The sequence below is a fragment of the Oncorhynchus keta genome, chromosome 22 (genome assembly GCF_023373465.1).
Source record: "Oncorhynchus keta strain PuntledgeMale-10-30-2019 chromosome 22, Oket_V2, whole genome shotgun sequence".
NCBI lineage: Eukaryota > Metazoa > Chordata > Actinopteri > Salmoniformes > Salmonidae > Oncorhynchus > Oncorhynchus keta.
The window spans coordinates 28,291,810-28,319,760 of NC_068442.1; the positions used below are offsets into that span (position 1 = coordinate 28,291,810).

Here is a 27,951-nt window from a genome sequence, read left to right on the forward strand (position 1 = left end):
TCATTGTCTATTTTCCCTCTCTTGATTGTTACCTCTCCTGCATGTGGAGCAGCAGGTTTGCACCCAGTCCTAAGCAATCCCAGCTACTCTAGCTGATGTGGGCCCATAGCTCAAATGTAGCATAGTCTTCGACATTTCCTATCCAAAATGTCCACGATGGCCCTCGTAACTGTAGTGCACTGCTCCAGCTCTTCAGATTCCAATGCCAGGTTGTCATTAGGCTATAAGCTTTTTGTCAGTCCCTCATCCAGGCTCAGGGGAGCAGGGCAGACTACTCCTTCTCCAATCGATGATTTAAGTAAATTAATTAAATTCTGTGGTGAATGAAACCATTGTGCACTTGTGGCCCCAGAAGAAGAGTCCAATGCATTTATCCTAACTGGCATCTCTCTCCCCAGCTACCTAGACAGTTTAGACCGGATCGGTGCTCCTGATTACCAGCCCACAGAGCAGGACATTCTCAGAACCCGAGTCAAGACCACTGGCATCGTAGAAACTCACTTTGTCTTCAAGAACCTGCACTTCAGGTGAGACACTAGCTCAGTGCTCCTCTTCCTTCTCAAATATTCTTCTGCAGGTTTCCCCAACTGGTGGCCCATGGGGGATTTTATTTGGCCACCCATGTTTTCTTAGCAAAGAAAAAAATATATACACTACCGTTCAAAAGTTTGGGTCACTTAGAAATGTCTTCTTTTTTTTTTTTTAAGAAAAACATTTTTTTTGTCCATTAAAATAACATAAAATTGAAAAGAAATACAGTGTAGACATGGTTTATGTTGTAAATCACTATTGTAGCTAGAAATGACAGATTTTTTAACACAATCATGTTACTATAAAAAAAAATGTCAGAGAGCTTGTATTTTTCCTCTGTTCCTCACAGTGGCCTGCCTGGCTGCCTACTAAGTGCTAGCACAAAGCAGCTCTTTGTTTATCTCCTTCACCTCACTTAGTCAGCTGATTGAGAACATAAAAGACAGGATGAAAATAAAGTGTTAATATAATATGTTTAAATCATTGGTGTGCAGAGAGAGGCTGCAGAGCTGTCGGGTTGTAGTGTTCCATTCATTCCTGATCCTAAGACTGTCTCTCTGACAGGCTTTTTACTAACGCTAACATAATGTTCCGGTACTGAAGAAAGACTGTTTTAGTTTAGTGGTCCAGGACTTTTTCCAGTTACCCCAGCAGCTCGAGGTTGTCCTGACCTTAAATACTGTATATACAGCTATGTGTTTGGGTAAAATTAAAATTGAGTTTTATTCCTTAAACTACTGACAACATTTCTCCCAAATTCCAAATAACAATATTGTCTTTTAGAGCATTTATTTGCAGAAAATGACAACTGGTCATATATAACTAAAAATATGTAGTGTTGTATACCTCGAATAATGCAAAGAAAATAAGTGCAAACACTTTGAAACCCCAAGTTTCTTCAGATGTAGGGAGGGGCTCAAAATTGGGCTCCCAAGTGGTGCAGCGGTCTAAGGCACTGCATCTCAATGCAAGAGATGTCACTGCAGTCCCTGGTTTGAATCAGGGCTGTATCACATCTGGCCACGATTGGGAGTCCCATAGGGCGGTGCCCAATGTTGCCCGGGTTTGGCTAGGGCAGGCCTAGTATTGTAAATAAAAATGTGTTTTTCTGTGAGCGTGTAACGTATGGTGTGTGTGTTCTGTAGGCTCTTTGATGTGGGAGGACAAAGGTCGGAGAGGAAGAAATGGATCCACTGCTTTGAGGACGTGACAGCCATTATCTTCTGTGTGGCACTGAGTGGGTATGACCAGGTCCTGCATGAAGATGAGACCACGGTAAGTCACACACACACACGCAAACAACCCATTAATTAATTGTGTCCATATCTCCGTACAGCACTCGGTAGTGCAGCATATTAGTGATATATGTTTCCTTCGTTGAAGACATCAACATAATGAACAGCAGGAGCTTTGTACTGTACACATCCCTGGTTTCCTGCTACTCATGTTGAGGTTAGGGTTCACAATTACCATGCCTTTTATCCGTGGATCCTCCTTCCTGAACTGTAAACAGGTTTAGCTAGCTATGCTACGAAACACATTGAAAATGTACAGTAGCTTTTAATGATATGACCATTTACATGTAAGTATAGATTCATTTTGAATTTACATTTTTTGATACGTAAAATATGTGAGGTGCTGTCCATAACATAACATTATAAATTAGACCACACAGTTAGGCTACTTTATTTCTCTCCATGCAAACACAGCAGTCACACTTCCCATCTGGTTCCACCCAGTCCTTTACCATAACCTCTAGTTGTATCAGCTGGTGTTTGTGCTAGGGTTGGCATAACCGTATAACCTTGTAACAGAAGGTTATGGTGTAGACCGTCATGAAAATAAAATAAACCGTCATAACTGTAAAAAACATTTTTGCTGTGTGTGTATGGAACAAAGGACTGACTGAAGACTGGAGGGCCGGGCATTCCTGCGTTTGAGTACGTCTCTGTCGTAACATGGACTCTTTTCAAGATGATGAAATTGTTCCTCCTTGCTGAAACAAGAAAATGAGTCTTGGGTTGCCTAGGCAACTCCCCCTGGAATGAAGCAGCAACATCACAAATAGAAATAGAATGACTAGAACAGGCTTGGAACTTCTAACCCTGGCAATTTGACTGAGTAGGGTCTATCTGCGGTCGGACTGCCGTGTCAAATCAGAGGACCTGTTGTCCGGACCTCTGGCAGTCTCTATGGGACTACCACAGGGTACAATTCTCGGGCAGGCTCGATGTTGCTCTTGCTGCTGGTGATTCTCTGATCCACCTCTATGCAGACGACACCATTATGTATACTTCTGGCCCTTCTCTGGACACTGTTAACTAACCTCCAGACCAGTTTCAATGCCATACAACTCTCCTTCCGTGGCCTCCAACTGCTCTTAAATGCAAGTAAAACTAAATACATGCTTTTCAACCAATTGCTGCCCGCCCGTCCAGCATCACTACTCTGGATGGTTCTGACTTAGAATATGTGGACAACTACAAATACCAAGGTGTCTGGTTAGACTGTAAACTCTCCTTCCAGACTCATATTAAACATCTCCAATCCAAAATTAAGTCTAGAATCGGCATCCTATTTCGCAACAAAGCATCCTTTACTCATGCTGCCAAACATACTCTCGTAAAACTGACTATCCTACCGATCCTTGACTTCGGCGATGTCATTTACAAAATTGCCTCCAACACTCTACTCAGCAAATTGGATGCAGTCTATCACAGTGCCATCCATTTGGTCACCAAAGCCTCATATACTAACCACCACTGCGACCTGTATGCTCGCGCTGGCTGGCCCTCGCTTCATATTCAGCGCAAAACCCACTGGCTCCAGGTCATCTATAAGTCTTTGCCAGGTAAAGCCCTGCCTTATCTCAGCTCACTGATCACCATAGCAGCACCCACCGTAGCACACGCCCCAGCAGGTATATTTCACTGGCCACCCCCAAAGCCAATTCCTTCTTTGGCTGCCTTTCCTTCCAGTTCTCTGCTGCCAATGACTGGAACGAACTGCAAAAATCACTGAAGCTGGAGACTCCCTCACTAACTTTAAGCACCAGCTGTCAGAGCAGCTCACAGATCACTGCACCTGTACATAGCCCATCTGTAAACAGCCCTTCTATCTACCTACCTCATTCCCATACAGTATTTATTTATCTTGCTCCTTTGCACCCCAGTATCTCTACTTGCACACTCATCTTCTGCACATCATTTGCACACACTGTATATAGACTTTTTCAAATGTATTATTGACTATATGTTTGTTTACTCCATGTGTAACTCTGTGTTGTTGTATGTGTCGCACTGCGATGCTTTATCTTGGCCAGGTCGCAGTTGTAAATGAGAACTTGTTCTCAACTAGCCTACCTGGATAAATAAAGGTACATTTAAAAAGAAAAAAAAAGAAAACTACATGCCACGCCCACCACGTGCCCACTGCCATTGATTGAGACTAGGGTAGTGCCATGCGAGAGTTGGGATGGCTACGCTAGCTAGCTAGCTAACGTTACCTTCCTATCAGTAACGTTAACAGAACTGCAGAAAGCAGTGCTCTGCAGGCGGGGTGAAAGACACGGCGTACCCGTGTCCCCTAGCTAGCTAAAAGCCTCCTTCTTCTTCTGTGTTTTTTTTTTGGCGGTTGGTGCATTACCGCCACCTACTGTGCTGGAGTGTGGGCCAGAGACAGCGCTAGCAGTGGGCGCGGCATGTTGTGGGCACAGCATGCAGTAACCACTGTCTGCAGATAGACATTGATTTCACAGGTAAACTCATCGGTACACTTGCAATGGCTGCCTGGTATTGCGATGCAATGTTCTTTCAAATGTTAACTGATGTGGCTCATACAATTTAATGTATTTTTGTAATGTCAGTTGAGTTGAATTAAGAAATCGCAGCACATATTTCAGCTCATATTTTACTTCCTGCTTTGCTGCTATCGGTACACTGGCAATGGCCGCCAGTCCACCCATTATGTCATGATTGACTGGAATGGGGATGTCCATGTATTCATTCTATTTTTATGGCAGCACATGCAGTCAGGAGAGGAGAACGTGCGTTTATGGGTTCATTTTTTAAATATTAATATAGCGAGGTCAGGATAATCCTATTTGAAAACACAACTAAATGTATCAGAGTAGATTTACAGACATGATAAACCAAAAAAGGAAGGCTCTGTTGAAATATGAACTATGCGTCTGACAGTCTCTATTGAACTATGCGTCTGACAGATTGACAGACTCCTAAATCAAAGTCATATTTGTTTACTCCTGGACTCATATGCACAGGCCCGCACGCGTGTGCGACTGCACACACACACACACACACACACACACACACACACACACACACACACACACACACACACTACTTCAACAAACAAATTTGCATTTATCTCTCGCTCTCTGGCTGTCTTCTCCTGTTTTTCCTCTTCATGCAAGTACTGGCACACCCTCAAAGATGTGCACAGCAGTGCAGATTTTCTACAGCAATTCTGTCCATTAATTTGACTGCGAAGTTTGGTTTGGGTTCTTCCTGCCTGCTCTACAATTTTTTCCATTCACCGTTGGGGGGAGTGTGTGTGTGTGTGTGTGTGGGTGGGGGGGTGCGCGTGAGCAAGCATGCGTACATGCGTGCGTGCACATGACTATGCGTGTGTTTTTGTTTGTGCATACATGCGTTGTGTTTGAGAGGGGGGAGATTAGTTGATTTGGGCTCTCGTGCATGTCCATCTCTGTTCCACTGCGCTCCCCCAACCCCCCAGCAGCTCTCGTCTCTCCTTCAACGTCTTCTCGTCTCAGCTCCTCTCCTGTCATCTCTCGCCATCGGCTGTCCTCTCTAACCAATCGGCAAATGCTAAAAACCCACCTGGTTCCACAGAGGGTCCTCCCACCAAACATATGCACAGGTATGAAACCTTTCACAAGGACAAAGAATCCAAAATCATCTGGAAAGAGTTGAAAGCAGCACTCCTTTTGGTTGTGATGTAATTATGTGTGTGTGTTCAGCATGTGTGTGTGTTTACCTGGGATTTTCACTGTGAGGATATGATTGTATGTATATGGGCGGCAGGTAGCCTAACTGTTAAGAGCGTTGTGCCAGTAACGGAAAGGTCACTGGTTAGAATCCCTGAGCTGACTAGGTGACGCATCTGTAAATGTGCCGTGAGCAAGGTACTTAACTCTAATTGCTCCTGTAGGTTGCTCTGGATAAGAGTGTCTGTAAAAATGTATATATGACACTGGTTTATGTATGTGTTGCCTTGTTCTCAAAGTTTTACACATCAGATGCTGATTCACCTCATGAGATACATGTTTAATTATGGTTATTCGTTTTCTTATTTCCTCTCTTTCTTTCTCTTATATTTTCTACAAGAACTCCAGTCTGACTTATCTTATGTACTCTTTTGGGTTGTTCTGTAATTGGCTCTTTCAGTGATTCCCTCTGCTCTATTTAATCTGATTGGCTGTCTCAGGGCTTTCCTCTGCTCTTGATCTGATTGGCTGTGCGAGCCCTCTCTGGTGCTCTAAGTGGATTGTGATTGGCTGTGAAGGAGGTGTCATGACTGTGTTCTCTGTCTTTTCCACTGTGATTGAGAACAAGGCAACAATTCACTCACATCAGAGAGAGTGTCTGCTTTCAACTCTGAATTAATATTTAAACGGGCAAACACAATTTTTAAATAACATAAAATACCTAGAAATGTATTTGCATGCCTTCCCATCTCTGTTCTAGAGAGAAGCATACAGGGTTTGTCCTAGACTTAGGCTACCTGGGTCGTTCCACCAATTCTGTGTCTTTTGAGAAGTATAACTTGATCAAAACAAACTTTTGATTTCACTTAATTTACTTGAATGCAAGGTTCACAAAATGTTTTATTTGTAAAACCTGTCTATGCTGTCTATCTATGGGTATCAGGGTTGACCTGTTATGCTTGACCGGCTCAGTTTTCCACCACAAAACACCTGAAAATTGCCAAAAAGAGTAGAACCAGCTCACCTGCTTTTAAACTATGATTTGACTATTAGATGTTCAGTGTTTCTTTAAAATAATATATTTAAAAAGGAATAGTTTCACCATATTAAAACCGAAAGTTCAGTTCACATAAAAGGGTTGGCCTCAAATGAGGGACAGACATAAAATAACCACTAATCACATTAAATAAATTATCATCTTTAGAAATTACTTTTTCAAAGCAACACAATAAGTAGAGTGATGGTGACTTATTTTAGGATGTAGTGGGTTAAAATCTTAGAAGTGACACAGTGTTGACGGAGGGACATTTGAAGATGTTACATTTTGGTACTTTGGCAAGCCTTTATTCATATTTTTAAAATCCGATTGATTGAATTATCCATGTAGTCTACATTAAAAGGGCACTTAATTTAATATATATAGGCTTTTAAAATTCAATATTGGTGCACTATTTCTACTTAAAATATTAAAGGGACGCAAAAGGCACTCTTTTCGTGGAACGACCTACCCAATAACATTGTGCATGAACTTGGCTAACCTCCCAGGATGCTGCGTACTTGTCATACTTAACATATTACCATGACACTGTGGCAAACAGGATAATGATAATGAAATAATGTAGACACTGTATTCTAGAATGTTCTGGGCTCTTACAGAAAACTCCTGGAAAGGGCATCTAAAGTTTAGTTTCTGTTCTGCTTTGTAGTTTCCTGTCTTCACTTGATTCTTCTCATTTTGTGTACGTGTACGTGTGTGTGTGTGTGTGTGTGTGTGTGTGTGTGTGTGTGTGTGTGTGTGTGTGTGTGTGTGTGTGAGACATAGTTAGAAAGAGAGCCACACAGCAGACTGCCTGACATGTTGTTTTCTCTACCCACAGAACCGCATGCATGAGTCTATGAAGCTGTTCGACAGCATCTGTAACAACAAATGGTTCACAGACACCTCCATCATTCTATTTCTCAACAAGAAGGACATATTTGAGCAGAAAATTAAGAAATCTCCCCTTAGTATCTGCTTCTCGGAGTACACAGGTAATTGATGAAGAGTGGAGGCTGCTGAGCTAGGAGAAAAGAGAGGGGTGTTGTAGCAGCAGGAGGGACAAATAGAAGAAGGGCTAGTGTGGGAGGGAGGGATAATGTGTAGAAAGGCTTGAAGAGGGATGATTAGCATTTGGAATCAGAAGTTACTCATCCCTTACCTGGCATGACTCCATGTTATCATCTTAGGGCTTATAGTGCAGAGCAGCCAAGGAGTCTGTCTGGCCTGCTGTACTCTCTGTGTAAACCAAGGCCTCCCTCCGCAGTTACTAATCCAGCCACTTAGAAAGACATTTGGTTTTACATTAGGTGTGAAATATTTGAAAAAACTATATATTTTTTTTAATCCATTCTTCAGTTTTTCTTGTCCTCATATCCTTATTTTGTTTTGTCTGCTTTTCTTCCACTTTTATTTTCCTCTTTCTATTTCTATTATATTTTATTCACCCCACCTTCTTTCCACATCCTGCCTCTCTCTGGTCCTGTAAATATATTTTCTCCATTTCCTCTTTGTCTTGCCCTTTCAAACCTTTCTGCAGGCGCGGACACCTTCATAGAGGCAGTGGGCCACATTCAGTCTCAGTACGAGAGCAGGAACAAGTCCCTCCAGAAGGAAGTGTATGCCCACGTCACCTGTGCCACCGACACCAACAACATCCAGTTTGTGTTTGACGCTGTCACCGACGTCATCATCGCCAACAACCTGCGTGGTTGTGGCCTGTATTAACCCAGAGGATAGACCCAGTGTGTCCCTGGATTGACCCTTCTCCTCCACTTTTCCCTCACCCACATATCAAATTAATTCACCTTTTAGATTTGTTAAATATTAAGACATTTTAATTCCATTGTATAAAGAGAGACAGCTGTATTTTGTGCCTCAGGCATTGAACATCATCCGTCGAAGTGAATACAGGAAAGAGAGAAAATCCTTGACTGGAACAATTAGTTTAGTGTCATAAAGAATATACATTTTGACAATCACTCACCTGCAAAACTGTTCAAGACAATCTGGACATCCATGGTGAACCACATTTCCGAAGAAAGAATGCAGATATTATAGACATGCATTTGATACATTTGTAGCAAAGTCATGTTAGCGGTAGGTTATTTCAGAAGATATGCTGTTTTACTAAAACACTAAGGCAGTTATTGCTGTTGTGTAACCGTGTGTAAGTGGCATTGGGTCACCACCAAAGATAAACCATCATCTACAGGTTACAAGGAAAACTGCTCATCTTTACCAACAAAGTATCTATTATAATTTGGCATTTTGCTTATTGAGTAATAGTCATCTGATATGAAAGGAATTTGTGCCTGGACGGTTTTGTGAAACACTTAAGTTGGAATTGGAGTTGATGAGTTGGGGATTTGTTTGCGGCTAATGGAAGATGGTACTGTATAAATAATGTGAATTTTTGGGTGGATATTTTTTCTTCTGTTCTGCTCATATGTCATGTAGGTTCTGAGATTTTAGTCTTGGAAGGCTTTTTTTTTGTTGTCACTATAAGTTTTGTGAGATTCAATGATTGGGTTTGAAATGTGTAAGGTTTGAAAGTACAACCAAATATTTAATTTACACTATAGTGGCCTGAAGGGTACATTTTTACTAAACAGTGTAATTGGGTAAGAAATGGAGACCATTTATCATGCAAATTGGCAGGAGTGACAATCAACATAGTCACTGCCTGAAGTTGAGTTAGAGCTGATAGTTAGAGATGTAGAAATATTCAACTGTCATATTTAGTCTATCATTTCCTGTTGCAATTTAGGTGCCTCAGCAGTCTCAATCAAGCACTTGGAGTTGTTTACCTTATGGTGATTGGCTTGGCTATGTCAGTAGCTATTTTATCTTACTGGTGCCAATGCCATATTTAATGGGAGAGTGAATAGGCTAAGGAGCAGGACGTTTCTGTGTGTGTTAGAGCAGATAAAGTAGTATCTGTTTGTGGTATACTGTAAGAGAGCGGATTAGGTATCTGTGGAATAATTATCCAGAAAACAGCTGCTCCATTCCCCATTACACAGACCCTCAGGGAGGACACCAAATGTCACAACACCCTCCCTGTTCTTCTGCCAAATAATGCCAAACCACTCTAAGAAGGGTCAAAACTTCTTGGTTTCTTGCCAAATAATATGCCGCTTCCTAAATCAGGGGGTGGTCTGATACCACCCTCCTCGTTTAGCTGTACAAAAACCTGTACTCGTTTCTTGTCATGGCTGTAGGAATCGCCATCTCTTAGAAAGTACTAATTTGTCTGCCTCACAGCATCACACCCATGTAGGTACCCGGTGAATGGGGGTAGGGAAGATGTTACCATGATGATCGTTCTTATCACCACGCCTGCCTTAGCTGGTAGGTACAGCCTCGTGTGTTAGATGACTCTGATACTCTAGTCACTGCAGTGATTCTAGGGGCTCTGTAAAAGATTTGTTGACTGTACTGCTGTACACTAAAATGTCATTGCCGTAAGATACTGTGTGTTGCTTCGGTAGATACACAGGACATGGGAGGCAAATGCTTGTGCCAACCCTCAGGCCAGTTAGTTCTCCACAACAGGACATGAACTCTAAATTGCCATGAGCAGACAAGTTCTCATTCTGTGCCAAATCTGTTGAGACAGTGTTCATGTGCTACATTTGACATTTTATGAACAATAAGAAGCAGGGGAGAATGACTGCCCCCTTTCATTGAAGCCACAGAAGTTCAAGGCCTACCGTGGTACTTGTGGTGAATCTTCATGTAAAGAAACAGATTTTTTAAGACAATCTTGGTACCAATAATTGCTTCTAATACAACAGATGTATGTCCTTAAACCGATTATTTTACAATCGCACACAGAACAAGTTATAAGTATAATTCAGTTGCTAATTGCAGCCTGCAGTACCCCGGTCGACCTTCTACTGGAGTTACTCAGTGAGAGGGGGCAACACTGAGCTATCCTGCAATGCCACTTCCTGGAGTTGCTCAAACTACGCATGTTATATCTTGTGTTATATCTATATCTTAAATAATGGTGTCACATGATCAATGGCCTTGTCCATTCATATATACAGTCATTGAGTATCTTTACATGCACAGTAATAATTAGATATTAAACTGATTATGGCAGTAGGCAGATTATGCAATAGTCATGAAAACACCTTACTCTGCTAATCTTAAATCGGTGTCAGGTCAAAATCAAAGTAGGCATATGCTGGTTTTCTGAGCAATCTTCTGAATCATTAGGACCTGTAAACATCTTAATCGGCGCTCCAGCTGTGTATTTGATCTGTGCATGTTCTAGCACCTGCCAAGCGAGCCTCCCTCTTCCGCGAATGAAGTGAGCGGAACAACTGAATGTAAGCGCCTTAAGTAGTTTTCATATGTAAACTTTTTATGACTGAAATCAGAATAAAATATGTTTCCCAAAAATGACATGGTCAATGTGGTAGAATGTTTATTTTGATTGGCGGTTTTCTACATTTATCAGAGTGCCATCAGGCAGCCTGATTTCAGATGTGTTCATGTAAACAGGTTTATTAGGAAAATCGTTCTTCTTGCAAAGCATTTAAACGTTTTAATCAAACTATTATATGAATCTGACTATCCACGATAATGGAATTATTGTGTAGATGTAACCGTACTCATTGATAAGAAGCATGTCCGTGCTGCGCTGTCAGCAAGCTCTCAGATTCCCAGCTGGAGTTATAATCTGTTCTTTACCAGAGACTAAACTAAGACAGAAGCCATCAGATTCAGATTCTGGAGGGCATGTGTATGTCCCAGAGCACACACCCAGACAGTCTGTCTCTCTGCTCATCTTATAGCATTGCCTTAAACCTGACTGATGGCAAATAAAACCTATGTCCAGGGCAGAGACAACGCTGGGTAATAGAGTTTATGTCCACAGTAGTGAGACTGATGGATAATGAAGTCTTAGGGCCAAGGTAAAGTGTGTAAGTGTGTCTGTCTGCTGGAGAGAAACAGATGGGAGGTACAATATGTTGCCCTGATTAAACTGGATCTCAGGTCTAGTGGGTACTGAGAGAGAGAGAAATAGTAGTGAATATCATGTACAGCAGTGGAGTCCCCTGATGTAGTAGAGATGTACCTTGGTGAAGGCTGAGATAGTTCATGTACTGCAGGTATGTAGCTGTAGTACAGTTGATTGGGTGTCAGTGTCTCCGAGTCCCCAGTTTGTGAGTCCCAATCCTCTCTCTCTCTCTCTCTCTCTCACACACACACGCACACACACACACACACACACACACACACACACACGCACACACACACACACAAGCTCCATATCACAGCAGGCAAAACATACCAGTATTTTGACTGCAGCCATAAATAATAAAACAGTCGGCACAATAGAACTTTGAAAAGCAGAATTCTTAAATCCTCCTTCGACTTTCCCCGAATGCATTTCACCTTGTGTTACACAAAGACTGCCTCTGCATCAGCATGGGAGGAATACATTGGAAACTATTCTCTGGAGCTTGCCACAACCCCCATGAAGAATTTCAATTTACACCCCACACAAGCAGCACGAGGATGCTGACAGTACAGTACGTCATGATATGATTGAAGTACCTGTTTTCTAGTAGGTGTTTGTGTCTCACTGCTGTAATTATTGTTGTTTGCTCATTCGCTTCTTTCGTTGTTGTGATTATTTATTGAAGGCTGTGTTTATATGAAGGAAATAATAAAGCACCCCATGAAACTGTGTCTGACCCTCCCTCCCCTCTCACTCGCTCTCTCTCTCTGATCAAGTTTGTGTATGCACTGTGCAGTGAATGTTTTGCTCTTCCTGTCTATCTGTCTCTGTCTGTCTGTCTGTCTGTGTCTCCTTTCTTTCTTTTATTTCTTTCTATTCGATTCAAAGTGCTTTATTGGCTTGGGAAATGTATGCTTACATTGCCAAAGCAAGTGAAATAGATAATTAACAGAAGTGAAATAAATCATTTAAAAAACTCTCTCGCTCTCTGTTTTCTCTTGTCCAATGGGAATGCTACTGAACTACTGTCCTTTGCACAGCACACTCACACAGTAACACACACTTTACACTAACACAGTAACACACACTTTACACTAACACAGTAACACACACTTTACACTAACACACAATGCCTCACACAGTAACACACACTTTACACTAACACAGTAACACACTTTACACTAACACACAATGCCTCATTCAGTAACACACCATGCACACTTACAGAAACACAATATTGAACTATTTCTCTCTATCCTCTTCCTTTCTCTCTCCCTGTATGAATCTTGATAAGAATGGCAGTGAATGGATAAGTCGTCTGGTCTCTTTCTCTCCCCTGCCCCCTGTCTGTCAACAGGATCATTGTCAGACACACATCCACTGACCAAAGCAGCAGCTGCCAGCTGCCTTTCATTATGCCTCATTCTGATTCTAACTATTCCATGTTCTTTATCGCAGAGCTCAATTATTCTGATTGGTTCAACTCAGTCACATAGACCCTTCTCCTACGTAGCAGTTTCTATCCGGGTGCTTTGCGATGCTCACTCTCTCTACTGTCGGCTTACTGTCCTCAAGTCATGAAGCTCGGTTCAACTATTCCTGCTTGGTTTTTATTGGTCTGAGGCTAACCTTCCACGTTCTCTGTTTCTCTCTCCCTCCCTCTCTTCTTCATCCTTGCTCTCTCTTCCTCCTCCCTCTGCTTCTATCCTCCTTTTCTCTCTCCCTCCCTCTCTTCTTCATCCTTGCTCTCTCTTCCTCCTCCCTCTGCTTCTATCCTCCTTTTCTCTCCACTGCAGAATCGCATGCACGAGTCTCTTATGCTGTTCGATTCCATCTGTAACAACAAATTCTTCATTGACACTTCCATCATTCTCTTCCTCAACAAGAAAGATCTATTTGCTGAAAAGATCAAGAAATCTGCCTTGAGTATCTGTTTCCCTGAGTATACAGGTAAGATGTTGTACCTTTGTAAATGTCAGAAATGGCCAAAACATATTTGCTAGCTGAAAGCCTGCTCTTTAGTCTGCAAAATCCACTTAGGTCTTGACCATGTGATGTTGAAATGAGTTGACATTGTGGTACATACAACTGAGGGGATTACAAATACTGTATTTAGTATCTCAAAATCAAATTAAATCAAATGTATTTGTCACATACACAGGGTTAGCAGATGTTAATGCGAGTGTAGCGAAATGCTTGTGCTTCTAGTTCCGACAATGCAGTAATAACCAACGAGTAATCTAACCTAACAATTCCAAAACTACTACCTTATACACACAAGTGTAAAGGGATGAAGAATATGTACATAAATATATGAATGAGTGATGGTACAGAACGGCATAGGCAAGATGCAGTAGATGGTATCGAGTACAGTATATACATATGAGATGAGTAATGTAGGGTATGTAAACAAAGTGGCATAGTTTAAAGTGGCTAGTGATACATGTATTACATAAAGATGCAGTAGATAATATAGAGTACAGTATATACATATACATATGAGATGAATAATGTAGGGTATGTAAACATCATATTAAGTAGCATTGTTTAAAGTGGCTAGTGGTATATTTTACATCAATTCCCATTATTAAAGTGGCTGGAGTTGAGTCCGTGTGTTGGCAGCAGCCACTCAATGTTAGTGGTGGCTGTTTAACAGTCTGATGGCCTTGAGATAGAAGCTGTTTTTCAGTCTCTCGGTCCCTGCATTGATGCACCTGTACTGACCTCGCCTTCTGGATGATAGCGGGGTGAACAGGCAGTGGCTCGGGTGGTTGTTGTCCTTGATGATCTTTATGACCTTCCTGTGACATCGGGTGGTGTAGGTGTCCTGGAGGGGAGGTAGTTTGCCCCTGGTGATGCGTTGTGCAGACCTCACTACCCTCTGGAGAGCCTTACGGTTGTGGGCGGAGCAGTTGCCCGTACCAGGTGGGGATACAGCCCGACAGGATGCTCTCGATTGTGCATCTGTAGAAGTTTGTGAGTGCTTTTGGTGACAAGCCAAATTTCTTCAGCCTTCAGCCTCCTCCCTCCCCTCTCTGACAAGGGGAGATGGTCAACCATAGCCCGAGAGAGAATAAAATCACAGCCACGCTTGAGCAGTCATGGAGAAAGGATGACCAGTGAGAGCTGTCCCCATCGCTGTACGCTTAGGCACAGACAGACAGTCAGACAGACACCATACCATTTCCTTTCCCAGCGTTAGAGAGCTGCCCACAGGGACACATTATTCTGCCTTCCACATCTGACACACACAGCCAAGCCATTGTGACTGTATCCTCATGTTAACTGAAGTCACATGGGTTACCACACCAGAATGTGATTGTAATAGAGCTAATCATTTACATAGGATAATATAAAACTTATTCAATGGAATTAGTTTAGGCCCTGAAAGTTTTTCCTCTTTCTTGTTGCCTTTCTCTCCGTCCTCTTTCCTCCCTCCCTCCCTCCCTCCTTTTTCCCTCTTTCACGTTCTGCACTGCCTCCCTGCACAGGTCCTAACACCTATGATGATGCAGCTGCCTACATTCAAGCACAATTTGAGAGCAAGAACCGCTCGCCCAATAAGGAGATCTACTGTCACCTGACGTGTGCCACAGATACAGGGAACATCCAGGTGGTGTTTGACGCTGTCACTGACATCATCATCGCCAACAACCTGCGAGGCTGTGGTTTGTACTGAGCCCTGACCGCCCCTCGCCTCACCTCTGGAAATTATTCTAATTGAAAATGCAACTTGGTAAATAATAATAATGATTGTTTTAAAATAGGCATACGTATATATCAATATATATATATATATATAATGTTTTTAGTTTGACTTCAAAGAGCTGCCAACAGAACTGATTTCTTATAGAAACCCAGCTTTTAAAGTTTTAGAACAAAGTTGAGAACTTGTTTAATGTTTGTTTTCTCCACTTCCCAACTGTGTCTTTTTGTTTTTAACAAAACAACCCTCACTTTACATAATGTCTTTCTTTTTGTCATTCTTGTATGTTTTTGTTTATCATATGTATATTTATTACATGAATCTCAGTCCATTGACTGACCTGTACACGTTTGCCTGAGTACGTTACTGTAGTAATGATGTAATGACGCTAAAAAACATTTCTTGCTCTAACAATGGCTATGACAGGTATGATGGTCATGAGTACCACGGTCAAGATCAATTGAAACAAGCTGATGTGTTTGTGTGTTCCTGTCCTCTTTACTTTCTTATGTACCGAACTTGGTTGTCATGGTAATCCTAGAAATTCTGTTCAGCTATTTGATCGTTGAGATCAACAGAAGCACCCATCTTTTTTCTTTGTTTTATCCAATCCCTTCCTGTCACTCCGGTGGGCCTTTGCCATTGGCTGTGTGGATTTTGGAGCAGTGAGTCACAGCACGTGACCACAAGCCTCTAAACCAATCAGATATCTGAAAGCTGCCAACCCCCTGAAAATGACAGGTTTGGAGATGGCCCTAGGAACACTTTGTTACTGTAATGAATACCTATTAACACTATCATGTAAGGAACTTCTACTTTTTTTATTAGCATTGATTCATTTATTTATCGTCTGTCCCACACTCACCACACACCTTGTACTCACCACACACCTTGTACTCACCACGTACTCACCACACACCACGTACTCACCACACACCACGTACTCACCACACACCACGTACTCACCACACACCACACACCTTGTACTCACCACACACCACACCTTGTACTCACCACATACCACACACCTTGTACTCACCACACCACACACTCACCACACACCTTGTACTCACCACACATCTTGTACTCACCACACATCTTGTACTCACCACACACCACACACCTTGTACTCACCACACACCACACACCTTGTACTCACCACACACCACACACCTTGTACTCACCACACACCTTGTACTCACCACACACCTTGTACTCACCACACACCTTGTACTCACCACACACCTTGTACTCACCACACACCACACACCTTGTACTTTATTCCTCTACTTTATCATCCTTATTTTTTTTCTAGCGCCCCCATGGTTTTCTTGTTTTGGGTAGTCCACTTGGTTGGTAGTGGTGTCCCTGTCACTCCTCCTGACACAGATAGCATGATCGACCCTTCAGCCTTTGTATAAAGAGACAGTTAAATGCTTCACATAGAAAATATTGAGATTTTTTATTTTTTATCCAAAACAAAGGTCAAAGAAAATTGAAAAACCGAAGAAGAAAAAAATCTAAAGACAACAGCATCATAAAGAGACAACCATCTTATGGACTGGGAAGGGCCGAGACGGGAGGGAGTTAGGGAGGCGAACCAACAGCCGTGCTGACCAGTGATGTGGAGATTTGAGGTCAAGGGTCATTGGGCTGTGTGTCTTGGTAGAAATCTGTAGATCCTTGGGATCTTTTCAATGTAGAACTATTCAAGAAAAAATCTACAAAAAAGTATGATTATGACAATAAAAACAATAACGAAAAGGACAATGATAATAATTACAATATCAATGATAATGATGTTTCTGTATTATTATTAAAGTATATTTCTTGTGCTTTGTAGCTACAGAACATTTCTTTCTCTCTTTCCATTTAAAGGAAAACAGTTGACAAGGGTTCCCGTGATCCATTCTTGAGCTGTTCTTACTGACTTACCCATGTTTATGAACTGTACTGATTATTTTTGCCTGTTCTCCATGCAGTACAGTGTCTTTACTTAGCCTGACTTATATATATATATATATATCATATAATTGATTTTTATTTTGGAAGAACCACTTTGGAGCACATCCTGCCCCGTTGCTGGGCGGGGTGTCCACATGGCTGTACAGATTCAAGCTCTTTCTTTTACTTTTGGGGAATTGTACTCAAAACACTTTCCAGGTCTTCATAGAAAAGCACAGCTCTCACTTCACACAAAGATTTGGAAAGATGTATATCTCCTTTCTTGATTTACATTTTTTTTTAAGAATACTGTGTATTATTACACATACCAGTTTGGCATTATCTTTCCTTTGTTCGCCTCCTTTTTTAAATTATCCCTGCTTTTTATCCCAGTGAATGCTTTTCTGTGCTGCTTTTTTCTCCCTCCTTTTTAGTGAATGGTTGTTCTTTCATGTGGGATGTTCGTGCTGGAATACCAATCGAATGTAGTGTTTACATTAAAACCCACCGTTTTCATGACTACAACTTGGGGCCTTCTGATTCTTATTATCATTCATAAGTACCACCTTTTCTTCACAGACCTGATATCTTCTGGCTACTGACAAACAGCTAATAAGATATACAAAACCTTGTCAAACTGAACAAGGGAGGAAAGTAGGAATGTAGGAAACTAACTAACTACCAATCATTCCACAATGTTAAACTATGTTGGATCTGAATTTTACGTTAGAATGAGTGTGTGATGGTGGCCCATGTTAAGTGCAGTATATTTGTAGGCTGAGGAGGGAGGGTGAGAGAGGATGAAATGATCACTTCGGCGCCATCCATTCCCCTGCTTCCTGCCCCGTGCAGGGAGGATGTCCTGCTTCTAGCTGATGTCTCTGCTGGGATGGGAGTAGAGGGAGCTGGTTCAACCTAGGGGGGGCAGCAACACCTCACACATAGGCTACACGCACTATGCATTACGCTGACTCACTCACACACACACATACATACACACACAATGTGAGCACACACACACACACCATCCATGAAACTAAAACACAGACTATCCATGAGCCCAGAGTTCCCTGGTCATACATGGTAACTTAAAACATATCAACATTCTAGTATCAATTCTGCCATTTTTCATGGATGCGCAAACGGCACGGCAAATCGGATAAATTAAGTATTTAGTGGAATAAGCCAGAGAGACATGCCATAAATGGGGCTCAGTTTCTGATTGGGCAGACTGCTGAGGCTGCAAGTTCAGTAGGTTCAGCCATGGCACAGAGAGAGATGGAGAGAGCAAATGATGGTGGCTGAGAAGAGGGAGATGGTAGATAGGAAGTGAACGGGGATGGAGATTGACAGGGTGATTGATTGAGTGATAGATTAAATAGAGGGGTGTGTTGAGTTGCAGTTGAGTGTCTTAATCTGTTGATTAGAGACTTGAGCTTAGACAGTGCAGATCATTAATAGTTTTACCAGAAGGCCGTTCATTTTAAACGCTTGACTTCACAAAAATCATCCTGGAACAGTAGATCAGCGATCTCAGGCTCCTAAACGGTGTTAGATGATGGTTTGATGATGGTGATGCCAGATAAAGGTGATGCAGTTGATGCCAGATGATGGTGTTACAGTTAGCTTGCTGGAGCTGATGTTATCCTCTGCCTCTGTAGCCTGTGATGCCAGGTGATGGGGTTGGCTTGCTGGCCCTGATGTCGTCCTCATCTCAGTCTCTATGTAGCCTGTGATGCCAGGTGATGGGGTTGGCTTGCTGGCCCTGATGTCGTCCTCATCCCAGTCTCTATGTAGCCTGTGATGCCAGGTGATGGGGTTGGCTTGCTGGCCCTGATGTCGTCCTCAGCTCAGTCTCTATGTAGCCTGTGATGCCAGGTGATGGGGTTGGCTTGCTGGCCCTGATGTCGTCCTCATCTCAGTCTCTCTGTAGCCTGTGATGCCAGGTGATGGGGTTGGCTTGCTGGCCCTGATGTTGTCCTCAGCTCAGTCTCTCTGTAGCCTGTGATGCCAGGTGATGGGGTTGGCTTGCTGGCCCTGATGTTGTCCTCAGCTCAGTCTCTATGTAGCCTGTGATGCCAGGTGATGGGGTTGGCTTGCTGGCCCTGATGTCCTCCTCAGCTCAGTCTTTATGTAGCCTGTGATGCCAGGTGATGGGGTTGACTTGCTGGCCCTGATGTCGTCCTCAGCTCAGTCTCTCTGTAGCCTGTGATGCCAGGTGATGGGGTTGGCTTGCTGGCCCTGATGTCGTCCTCAGCTCAGTCTCTATGTAGCCTTGTGATGCCAGGTGATGGGGTTGGCTTGCTGGCCCTGATGTCGTCCTCAGCTCAGTCGCTCTATAACCTGGACTTTAAACTCCACCACAACTAACATGTAGCATCCACTGGGGTGATGCCTCTGCTGCTGCTATAGCGCAAAAAAGCCCACCACACATCAGTCCAGAGCAGTAGTCATCCTCACTATGAGCTCTCTGCCATTTTCATAATGCAGTTAGGTCTAATTGATCAAGAAGAGAGATGCATCTTTTAAAAGTCAACCTGCCATCAGTCCTGCAACTCCGATGTGTCGTGCTTAAGAACAGCCCGAGGTATATTGGCCATATATCACACCCTCTCAGCAGTGTTGCCAACTTAGCGACTTCGTCGCTATATTTAGCAAGTATTCAGACCCCTCTAGCGACGGCCCCACCCCCAAAGCACTCACAGGCGGCGCAGCAGTCAGAGCAGAAGATGTTCACCCCTCCATGTCCAGACTGAAAATGAATCTGCATGCGGGAAGCTGCCGCTGGCTGATCACGCCCTGGCTTACATTCAGGGCGGGATGTAAATGTAAAATGTTCTTTGTCTAAAATAAATCACTGCACAAAAATAAATCACTGCATTTGACTCACACAGCCTCAGTCACTTACTCACCTTATCCACTGTGTGTGTGCCTCTGTGACATAAGCTAAACATCTGGCTGGCTATCTCATCATGTCTCAGTCTAAACTGTACTCTCAAAAATACAGAAAGGAGTGGGAATCAAACCCTGAATTCAAAGGCTGGTTGAGGCCATTTATTGGAGATGATACACGAGCATACTGCCTGTATTGTAAGGCTGATTTAAACACCAAACTTAGTGATGTAAAAAAACACATGACAACTCAAAAACATACTCAAAAGGCACAGCCTTATAACAGTTCCACCCAAAACAAGCTGACATTTATGGTTAAAAAATTGACTCTGCAGAAAAGGCTGAGGCCACCATGGCATTAGCTATCGCTGAACACTGTTCCATGCTGGCATGTGATCACATTGGAGAAGCATGTAGAGCTGCTTTCTCAGACTGCTTTCTCAGTGTTTCTAAGTACCTGGGGGCTGTTATAAGGTACTTTAGTGACACCAAGCAGACAATTGTAACAACATTTCTGGGGCTTGTTGAGTTGGAGGGAGGAGATGCCAAATCTATGTAGCCTGTGCTGTTGTGGCTTTCCTCGAGAAGTGGTCTTAAAAAAGAGAAACTCCTGGGGATAGGGACTGACAATGCCTCTGTTATGACAGAGATTAACAATGGGGTCCATAAAGTGCTGAAGGAGGAGTATGGCCTCAAATATCTGGTTCTTATTCGCTGTGTGTGCAACACCCTGCAGCTTGCCCATTTGTAGTTCTAAACATATTTAGGGTGTTCTTTACTCACTTTTTGTCTCTCCCACGACGTTATTCCTCTCTCCTACAGCGTCCATCACAATTACATGCACATGGCCAATTATGCAAATTAGGTGATGCCGTCATTTAGCAACTTCTAGCGACTTTTAGGACAACCAATAGCTGCTTTCCTTACTGAGGAGTTGGCAACATTGCCTCTCAGGCCTTATTGATTAATTATATAACTGGTTGTTTGGATCTTGGATGCTGATTGAACGAGCAGCATTCCAAGTTGTGCTGTTTTGGCCATCACAGACACCGATGCCTGCTAATAGTTCCATCTGAAAATGATCACTGTGCCTCCATAAGAATATCATGTTCATGTTGCTGTCCAAATAATCTCTTGTATTTATCTGAACTTGCGCATTATTTCCCGTTGTTTCCAGCCTAGCATTTAGTTTGGTACAGCGGGGGTTAGTTAATATAAACCTCGCTGTCTGCCTGTCTGTAGTACTATATATACATAGAGTGAACAGTTCCCAGACGAGACAACTTTTTCTGAGCCAGTCGAAATCACGCATCAACGTCATTATCATGGACATATCCAAGTAAATGCCAATTGAAAAAAAAACTCAAACAAATGAAAATGCAGCTACTGTATTGTCATTCCAAGTTCAATGTTCGAGTTAGCTGAAGTTGGCTAGCTAGCTAGCAAGTGACAAGAATGTTATCTAGGCTGCAAAGTAACCATTTGGTTTAGAAAGTCCTTTTGCATAGCAGCTATGCAAAGATAATGAAGAACTGGGTCGCATCTGTAGCAACCTGTAGCAACCTGATTTATGTCCGGACTATATCTTCTTGTGGAAGAATTAAATGGTCGGACTTATCAAAATAAAGTTTTAATGAAAATACACTATATACACAAAGTATGTGGACACCCCTTCAAATTAGTGGTATTGGCTATTTCAGCCACACCAGTTGCTGACAGGTGTCTAAAATCGAGCACACAGCCATGCAATCTCCATAGACAAACATTGGAAGTAGAATGGCTATTGCGTCGGGCCGAACAACTAAATTTACCTGTGACCATATCCATGATACAGCACTGCCTCGCGTGCCTTATTGCTGAATTGTGTGATGTGTGAGAAAAAATATTTAATCAATTTTGAATTCAGGCTGGAACACAACAAAATGTGGAATAAGTCAAGGGGTATGAATACTTTCTGAAGGCACTGTATCTCTGGCCATCTTCGAATGGGTTTAGAGTGTCACGGTGTGCACGTTTTGGTTTTTGCTCCAATGCTACACAGTTTATTCGAATTGTCCAAGCTTGATGATTAGTTGATTATTTTAATCAGCTGTGTAGTTCTAAGGTAAAAATCTAAATGTGCACCACTTGGGGTCCCAAGGACCGAGTTTAAGAAACCCTTTGCTTAGCGTGAGAGACTGTTTTATCACTGTTGGAGAGTGAGAGATAGAGAAAGAGGTGTTTATTGTTCCACGCGATTAAATTGGGGAAGAGACTTGTGGAGGACAACATCTTTGCTGTTGCCTTGTTTCAAAGATGGCACTAGCAGAGGGGTGGGTAGGTTACTGTATATGGGTGCTAAGGTCTGAGCTCTGTGTATCAACTGCACCACCTTCTGGTCAAAAGGGTAGCCTAATGTTGGTTTGTCGCCTTACCTCTCTTGGGAGCCGATTTCGACTTAGGAATTTACACCTTTCCTATGCACACCTTCCCTACGCACTTCTCAGTATTTGGTATTCAGACTTACCTTATTAATTTGCGAAACATGCTTTGCAGGTGTGTCTACCTTGTGTGCTCTGAATACATTTCATTCAACCACTGAAAACCCCCCGAATTGCTGGCCAACAGAGAGAACGTGTTCAGAATGTAAGGAATCAATTAAAGAAAGTCATCTAAATTGTTTCAGCACCAATTGGTAGATTTAGAAATACTTTGATCTTGTAGATTATTTACTGTAGGTTTAGGAAAGTATTTATGAATCATATAAAAACAGCGTTGGAGAGCCTTTCAGAAGGAAAGAAAGAAAACAATAGTTTGATTGATTCTTCAACCCATGGTAATGTTGGATGATTAGTGTTTACATAGAATTATAATAGGGAGAATAATGTACATTAGTGGGCATTACCCTTGTCTATTTCCTAGATTAACTATGGAGCTGTGTGATGACAGCCAAGTGTTGTGTCGTGTCGGGTTCAAACTTTTATGGCTTTGTCTGTGCTCCCCTCCATAACGATTTCATTAACCGACATGTCTTTTTTTATATTATCAACTGTTACTAATGATCCTCAGCAACAACCACACGGTCGTGACAGCTTTTATAGAGGAAGTCAATTATGGTACTGAAACAATGTAATTAAATGGAATGATTGGCAGTTGAATGTGTGTGATTATTGGGCCTACTAACGATCAATACTGATAGTGGATAATATTTTACATGATAGAAACAGGAGACTGCAAGTTAAAATGCCATACAATTTAAATGATGCATAATGGCACAGAATTTCATAAACTTTACAGTGGGAAAGTTGCTATGTTGATATGCTTCAGTTTGCTTCCGTATTACTTTTTGTCTCCAGCGACTATAAGGTCAAATGATTTAAAAAACGAGTGTCATTTATATATACAATTCCCTTATCCAAACGGATTACTCATTTACCTAGGTCTTATCAATAACTCTTATCAATTTGCAAATTACAGTGCATGGAGAATGGTGAAAAAATTAAGTAGATGCTTTTTCCACTTGGAACCGGTAGGTTCACTATAAATGATTCCAGGTTTCCTTGCGCGTAAAGGTAGTGGAATTATTAGGGAATTAAGTGAAGGTCAGAATACAGCATATCTGTAGATACTCCACCCCAAAGGAATAGTGAGTGGGTGAATAGCATGCTTTTCTCGTGCTGAAATCCAAGATCAGAATACGCATAGAGAGAAAAGGGAATAAAAAGGGAATTATGTTCCATGTACACGTGCTTAACTCAGTGATTAAGTACTGTAGCTACACTACATGGCCAAAGGTATATGGACACCTGCTCGTCGAACATCTCATTCCAAAATTATGGGCATTAATATGGAGTTGGTCCCCCCTTTGCTGCTACAACAACCTCCACTCTTCTGGGAAGGCTTTCCACTAGATATTGGAACATTGCTGCTGGGACTTGCATCCATTCAGTTACAAGAGCATTGGTGAGGTCGGGCACTGATGTTGCGTGATTAGGCCTGGCTCGTTCCAATTCATCCCAAATGTGTTCAATGGGGTTGAGGTCAGGGCTCTGTGCAGGCCAGTCAAGTTCTTCCACACCGATCTCGATAAACCATTTCTGTATGGACCTTGCTATGTGCATGGGGGCATTGTCATGCAGAAACAGGAAAGGGCTTTCCCCAAACTGTTACCAAAAAGTTGAAAATACAGAATCGTCTAGAATATCATCGTATGCTGTAGCGTTAAGATTTCACTTCACTGGAACTAAGGGGCCTAGCCAGAACCATTAAAAACAGCCCCAGACCATTATTCCTCCTCCACCAAACTTTACAGTTGGCACTATACATCGGAGCAGGGAGCGTTCTCCTGGCATCCGCCAAACACAGATTTGTCCATCTGACTTCCAGATGGTGAAGTGTGAATTATCACTCCAGAGAAAGTGTTTCCACTGCTCAAGAGTCCAATGGTGGCAAGCTTTACATGGTTGGCATTGTGAGTGGTGATGTTAGGCTTGTGTGTGGCTGCTTAGCCATGGAAACCCATTTCATGAAGCTCCTGACGAACAGTTCTTGTGCTGATGTTGCTTCCAGAGGCAGTTTGGAAATCGGTAATGAGTGTTGCAACCAAGGACAGATCATTTTTACGCTCTACCCGATTCAGCACTCGGCGGTCCCATTCTGTGAGCTTGTGTGGCCTACACTTCGCGGTTGAGCCGTTGTTGCTCCTAGAAAATTCCATTTCATAATAACAGCACTTACAGTTGACGGGGGCAGCTCTAGCAGGGCAGAAATTTGACGAACTGACTTATTGGAAAGGTGTCATCCTATGACGGTGCCACGTTGAAAGTCACTGAGCTCTTCAGTATGGGCCATTCTACTGCCAATGTTTGTCTATGGAGATTTATACATGTATCAGCAACAGGTGTGACTGAAATAGCCGAATCCCCTATTTGAAGGTGTGTCCACATACTTTTGGTCATGCAGTGTATGTATATCCTAGATCCTATTCACAAGGGGGAGTTCTCATAGACTGCCATCAAAAAAAGCCTCCAATTCCCATTCTTTTGGATTATAATTAGATTGTAAGGCTCATATGAATGTCATGCTTAATATAATGTTTGTGTCATCATTGCAAATCAATTGCAATATACTTATTTTTAAACACTTAAACCAGTAAACATGGCTGTTTGGCTAGCTTATTACCATACTATGTCAATGAGCGTTAGTATATTAACAAAAACAGTGACATACACTTTTAAAACGTGGAGCATTGCATTTACTCACCTGTCCGCCACATAACCTACACTCACGTAGACATAGAGACATAAGACAAAGACACACACACAAACACTATGCGCTCATCTATCAAGACTAGTTTGTGATTGGAAAGGCTGAGACATCTTTGAGCTCAGGGTGGGAGGTGAAAAGTCGATGCAGTATTATCACACAGGTTGGTCCCATAGACGAGACATAACATAGTAATTCCTAACATATCATACAATTGTAAATTCCTAACATATTGTACAAATTGCAATTCGTAACATGTCATACAAATTGTAAATCGTAACATATCATACAAAATGGATGATGTAGAGCTACAAAATAACACATAGGCTACCATACCAAACATAGAAATATCATACTACTTTGAGTGTCCCGGATTTTCATTTACTTTGCTACATCTATCCCTAAGTTCAGGTTGCATCACATGCTATTTGAGAAAGAGCTGTTCTCTCTGGTTCTTGAGGCTCAATACAGTAGGCCAGGGTTCCCTGGCAGCCACAGATGGTTTTATTTGGTCCCGAAGTTTTCCGAGGTTTTTTTTTATTTTTAAATGTAAATTTTCATGCTCGTAAAAGACTGTAAAAACAACAGGACATCAGCTCCATGTGATTTTAGTGTTGGGAATCTGTTCCCAAGTATTCACATGCAAAATAGAGACACGTGATCGTATACAAATGTAAGCAAGGTTCGAAATGATTATGTTTTAGTCAAATATTATATCTGGTTGGGCTTCTTGCGGTCAACTAGCAGTCTGCCAGTTATTTGTAATTATCTTCCAGCCCCCTGACAATCAGCTCAAGAAAAAGTGGTCCGACGGCTGAATCTAACTGATGATCCCAGCATGCTGTGTCTAAAGGGAACAGTCAGAGTGTGGGGCGAGTGAATTTAGAGTCTCGGAATGCCCCAAAACTCATGTACCTCATTCCCTTATTCCTGTCCATCCGTCCCCCAGCCTTACATCACACACTAACCAACAGGATATTTATAGCACAGCAGAGCTGTCTGCCTGTTGCTAGGAAACCGCCTGCTGCAGAATTCTCAAGCAAGCGGTAACCTTTTTGTCTACAAAGTGAGATGTTCCATGAAAATTGCCACTATTTCCAATCATTGTATATTCTCCTGACCCATTTATTTGTCTGTACGGTGTGAATGCATCTGAGCTGTAGGCCTATTTCTCCAAGCCACAGGGCTTTTGCCTCAACATTCTGAACAGTAGTCTACTACATTAAAACAGTGCCTAACACTCACACAAATAAATAGATTACTGCCCACTAATGGACATGGGTAGTAGTGTTTCCTCTGAAAATGGCATGTCCTGGGAGTCTTCTTAGATAGAAAGTCAGACTGCTGCCTGTAAGACTTCATCTGATCACATGTTTATAGCAAGTCCCCTGTTTGTGTCATACACTATATGGCCAAAAGTATGTGGACACCTGCTCATCGAACATCTCATTCCAAAATTATGGGCATCAATATGGAGTTTGTCCCCACTTTGCAGCTATAACAGCCTCCACTCTTCTGGGAAGGCTTTCCACTAGATGTTGGAACATTGGTGCTGGGACTTACTTACAGTCAGCCACAATTAGTTAGTTTGGGCACTGGCGATTAGGCCTGGCTCGCAGTCGGCGTTCCAATTCATCACAAAGATGTTTGATGGGGTTAAGGTCAGGGCTCTGTGCAGGCCAGTCTAGTTCTTCCACACTGATCTCAACAAACCATTTCTGTATGGACCTTGCTATGTGAACGGGGGCATTGTCATGCTGAAACAGGAAAGGGCCTTCGCCAAAATGTTGCCACAAAGTTGGAAGCACAGAATCAACTTGAATGTAATTGTATGCTGTTGTAACGGCTTTCTTGTGGTGAAGGAGAGGCGGACCAAAATGCAGCGTGGTTTCTATTCATGTTTAATTAATAAGACAACTAAACATGAACATAATACAAAACAAACGTGGAAAACCAAAACAGCCCAATCTGGTGCAAACACAGAGACAGGAACAATCACCCACCAAAACCCAACACCAAACAGGCTACCTAAATATGGTTCCCAATCAGAGACAATGACTAACACCTGCCTCTGATTGAGAACCATATCAGGCCAAACATAGAAACAGATAAACTCGACACACAACATAGAATGCCCACTCAGATCACACCCTGACCAAACAAAACATAGAAACATACAAAGCAAACTATGGTCAGGGTTTGACAGCTGTAGTGTTAAGATTTTGCTTCACTGGTACTAAGGGGTGTAGCCGGAACCATGAAAAACAGCCCCAGACCATTATTCTTCCTCTTCCAAACTTTACAGTTGTCACTATGCATTGGGGCAGGTATTGTTCTACCGGCATCCGTCAAACCCAAATTAGTCCGTTGGACTGCCAGATTGAAGGGTGATTCATCACTCCAGAGAATGCGTTTCCACTGCTCCAGAGTCCAATGGCGGCGAGCTTTACACCACTCCAGCCGACGCTTGGAATTTTGCATGGTGATCTTATACTTGTGTGCGGCTGCTTGGCTATGGAAAACAATTTCATGATGCTACGAGAAAAATGGATTGTGCTTACGTTGCTTCCAGATGCAGTTTGGAACTCGGTAGTGAGTGTTGCCACCGAGGACAGGCGATTTGTATGCTTTCCGTGCTTCAGCACTCGGCGGTC

At 42.4% G+C, this 27,951-nt stretch overlaps 1 protein-coding gene across 2 annotated transcripts in view; it reads left to right on the forward strand.

Moving 5' to 3' along the window:
• Positions 1 to 17,686, forward strand: part of LOC118401275 (guanine nucleotide-binding protein G(o) subunit alpha-like) — a 176,013-nt gene extending 158,327 nt beyond the window's left edge. The window contains exons 5-8 of one of the 2 annotated variants that reach the window (XM_052474985.1): positions 399 to 527; positions 1,677 to 1,806; positions 7,375 to 7,528; positions 8,074 to 10,949. In XM_052474985.1, the coding sequence (XP_052330945.1) occupies positions 399 to 527; positions 1,677 to 1,806; positions 7,375 to 7,528; positions 8,074 to 8,261 (601 nt within the window). In that variant the 3' untranslated portion in view covers positions 8,262 to 10,949. Of the gene's footprint in view, positions 1 to 398; positions 528 to 1,676; positions 1,807 to 7,374; positions 7,529 to 8,073; positions 10,950 to 13,307; positions 13,462 to 15,002 lie in introns of those variants that run through there. The other variant, XM_052474984.1, reaches the window with a different exon arrangement.
• The last annotated feature ends 10,265 nt before the right edge of the window (positions 17,687 to 27,951 follow it).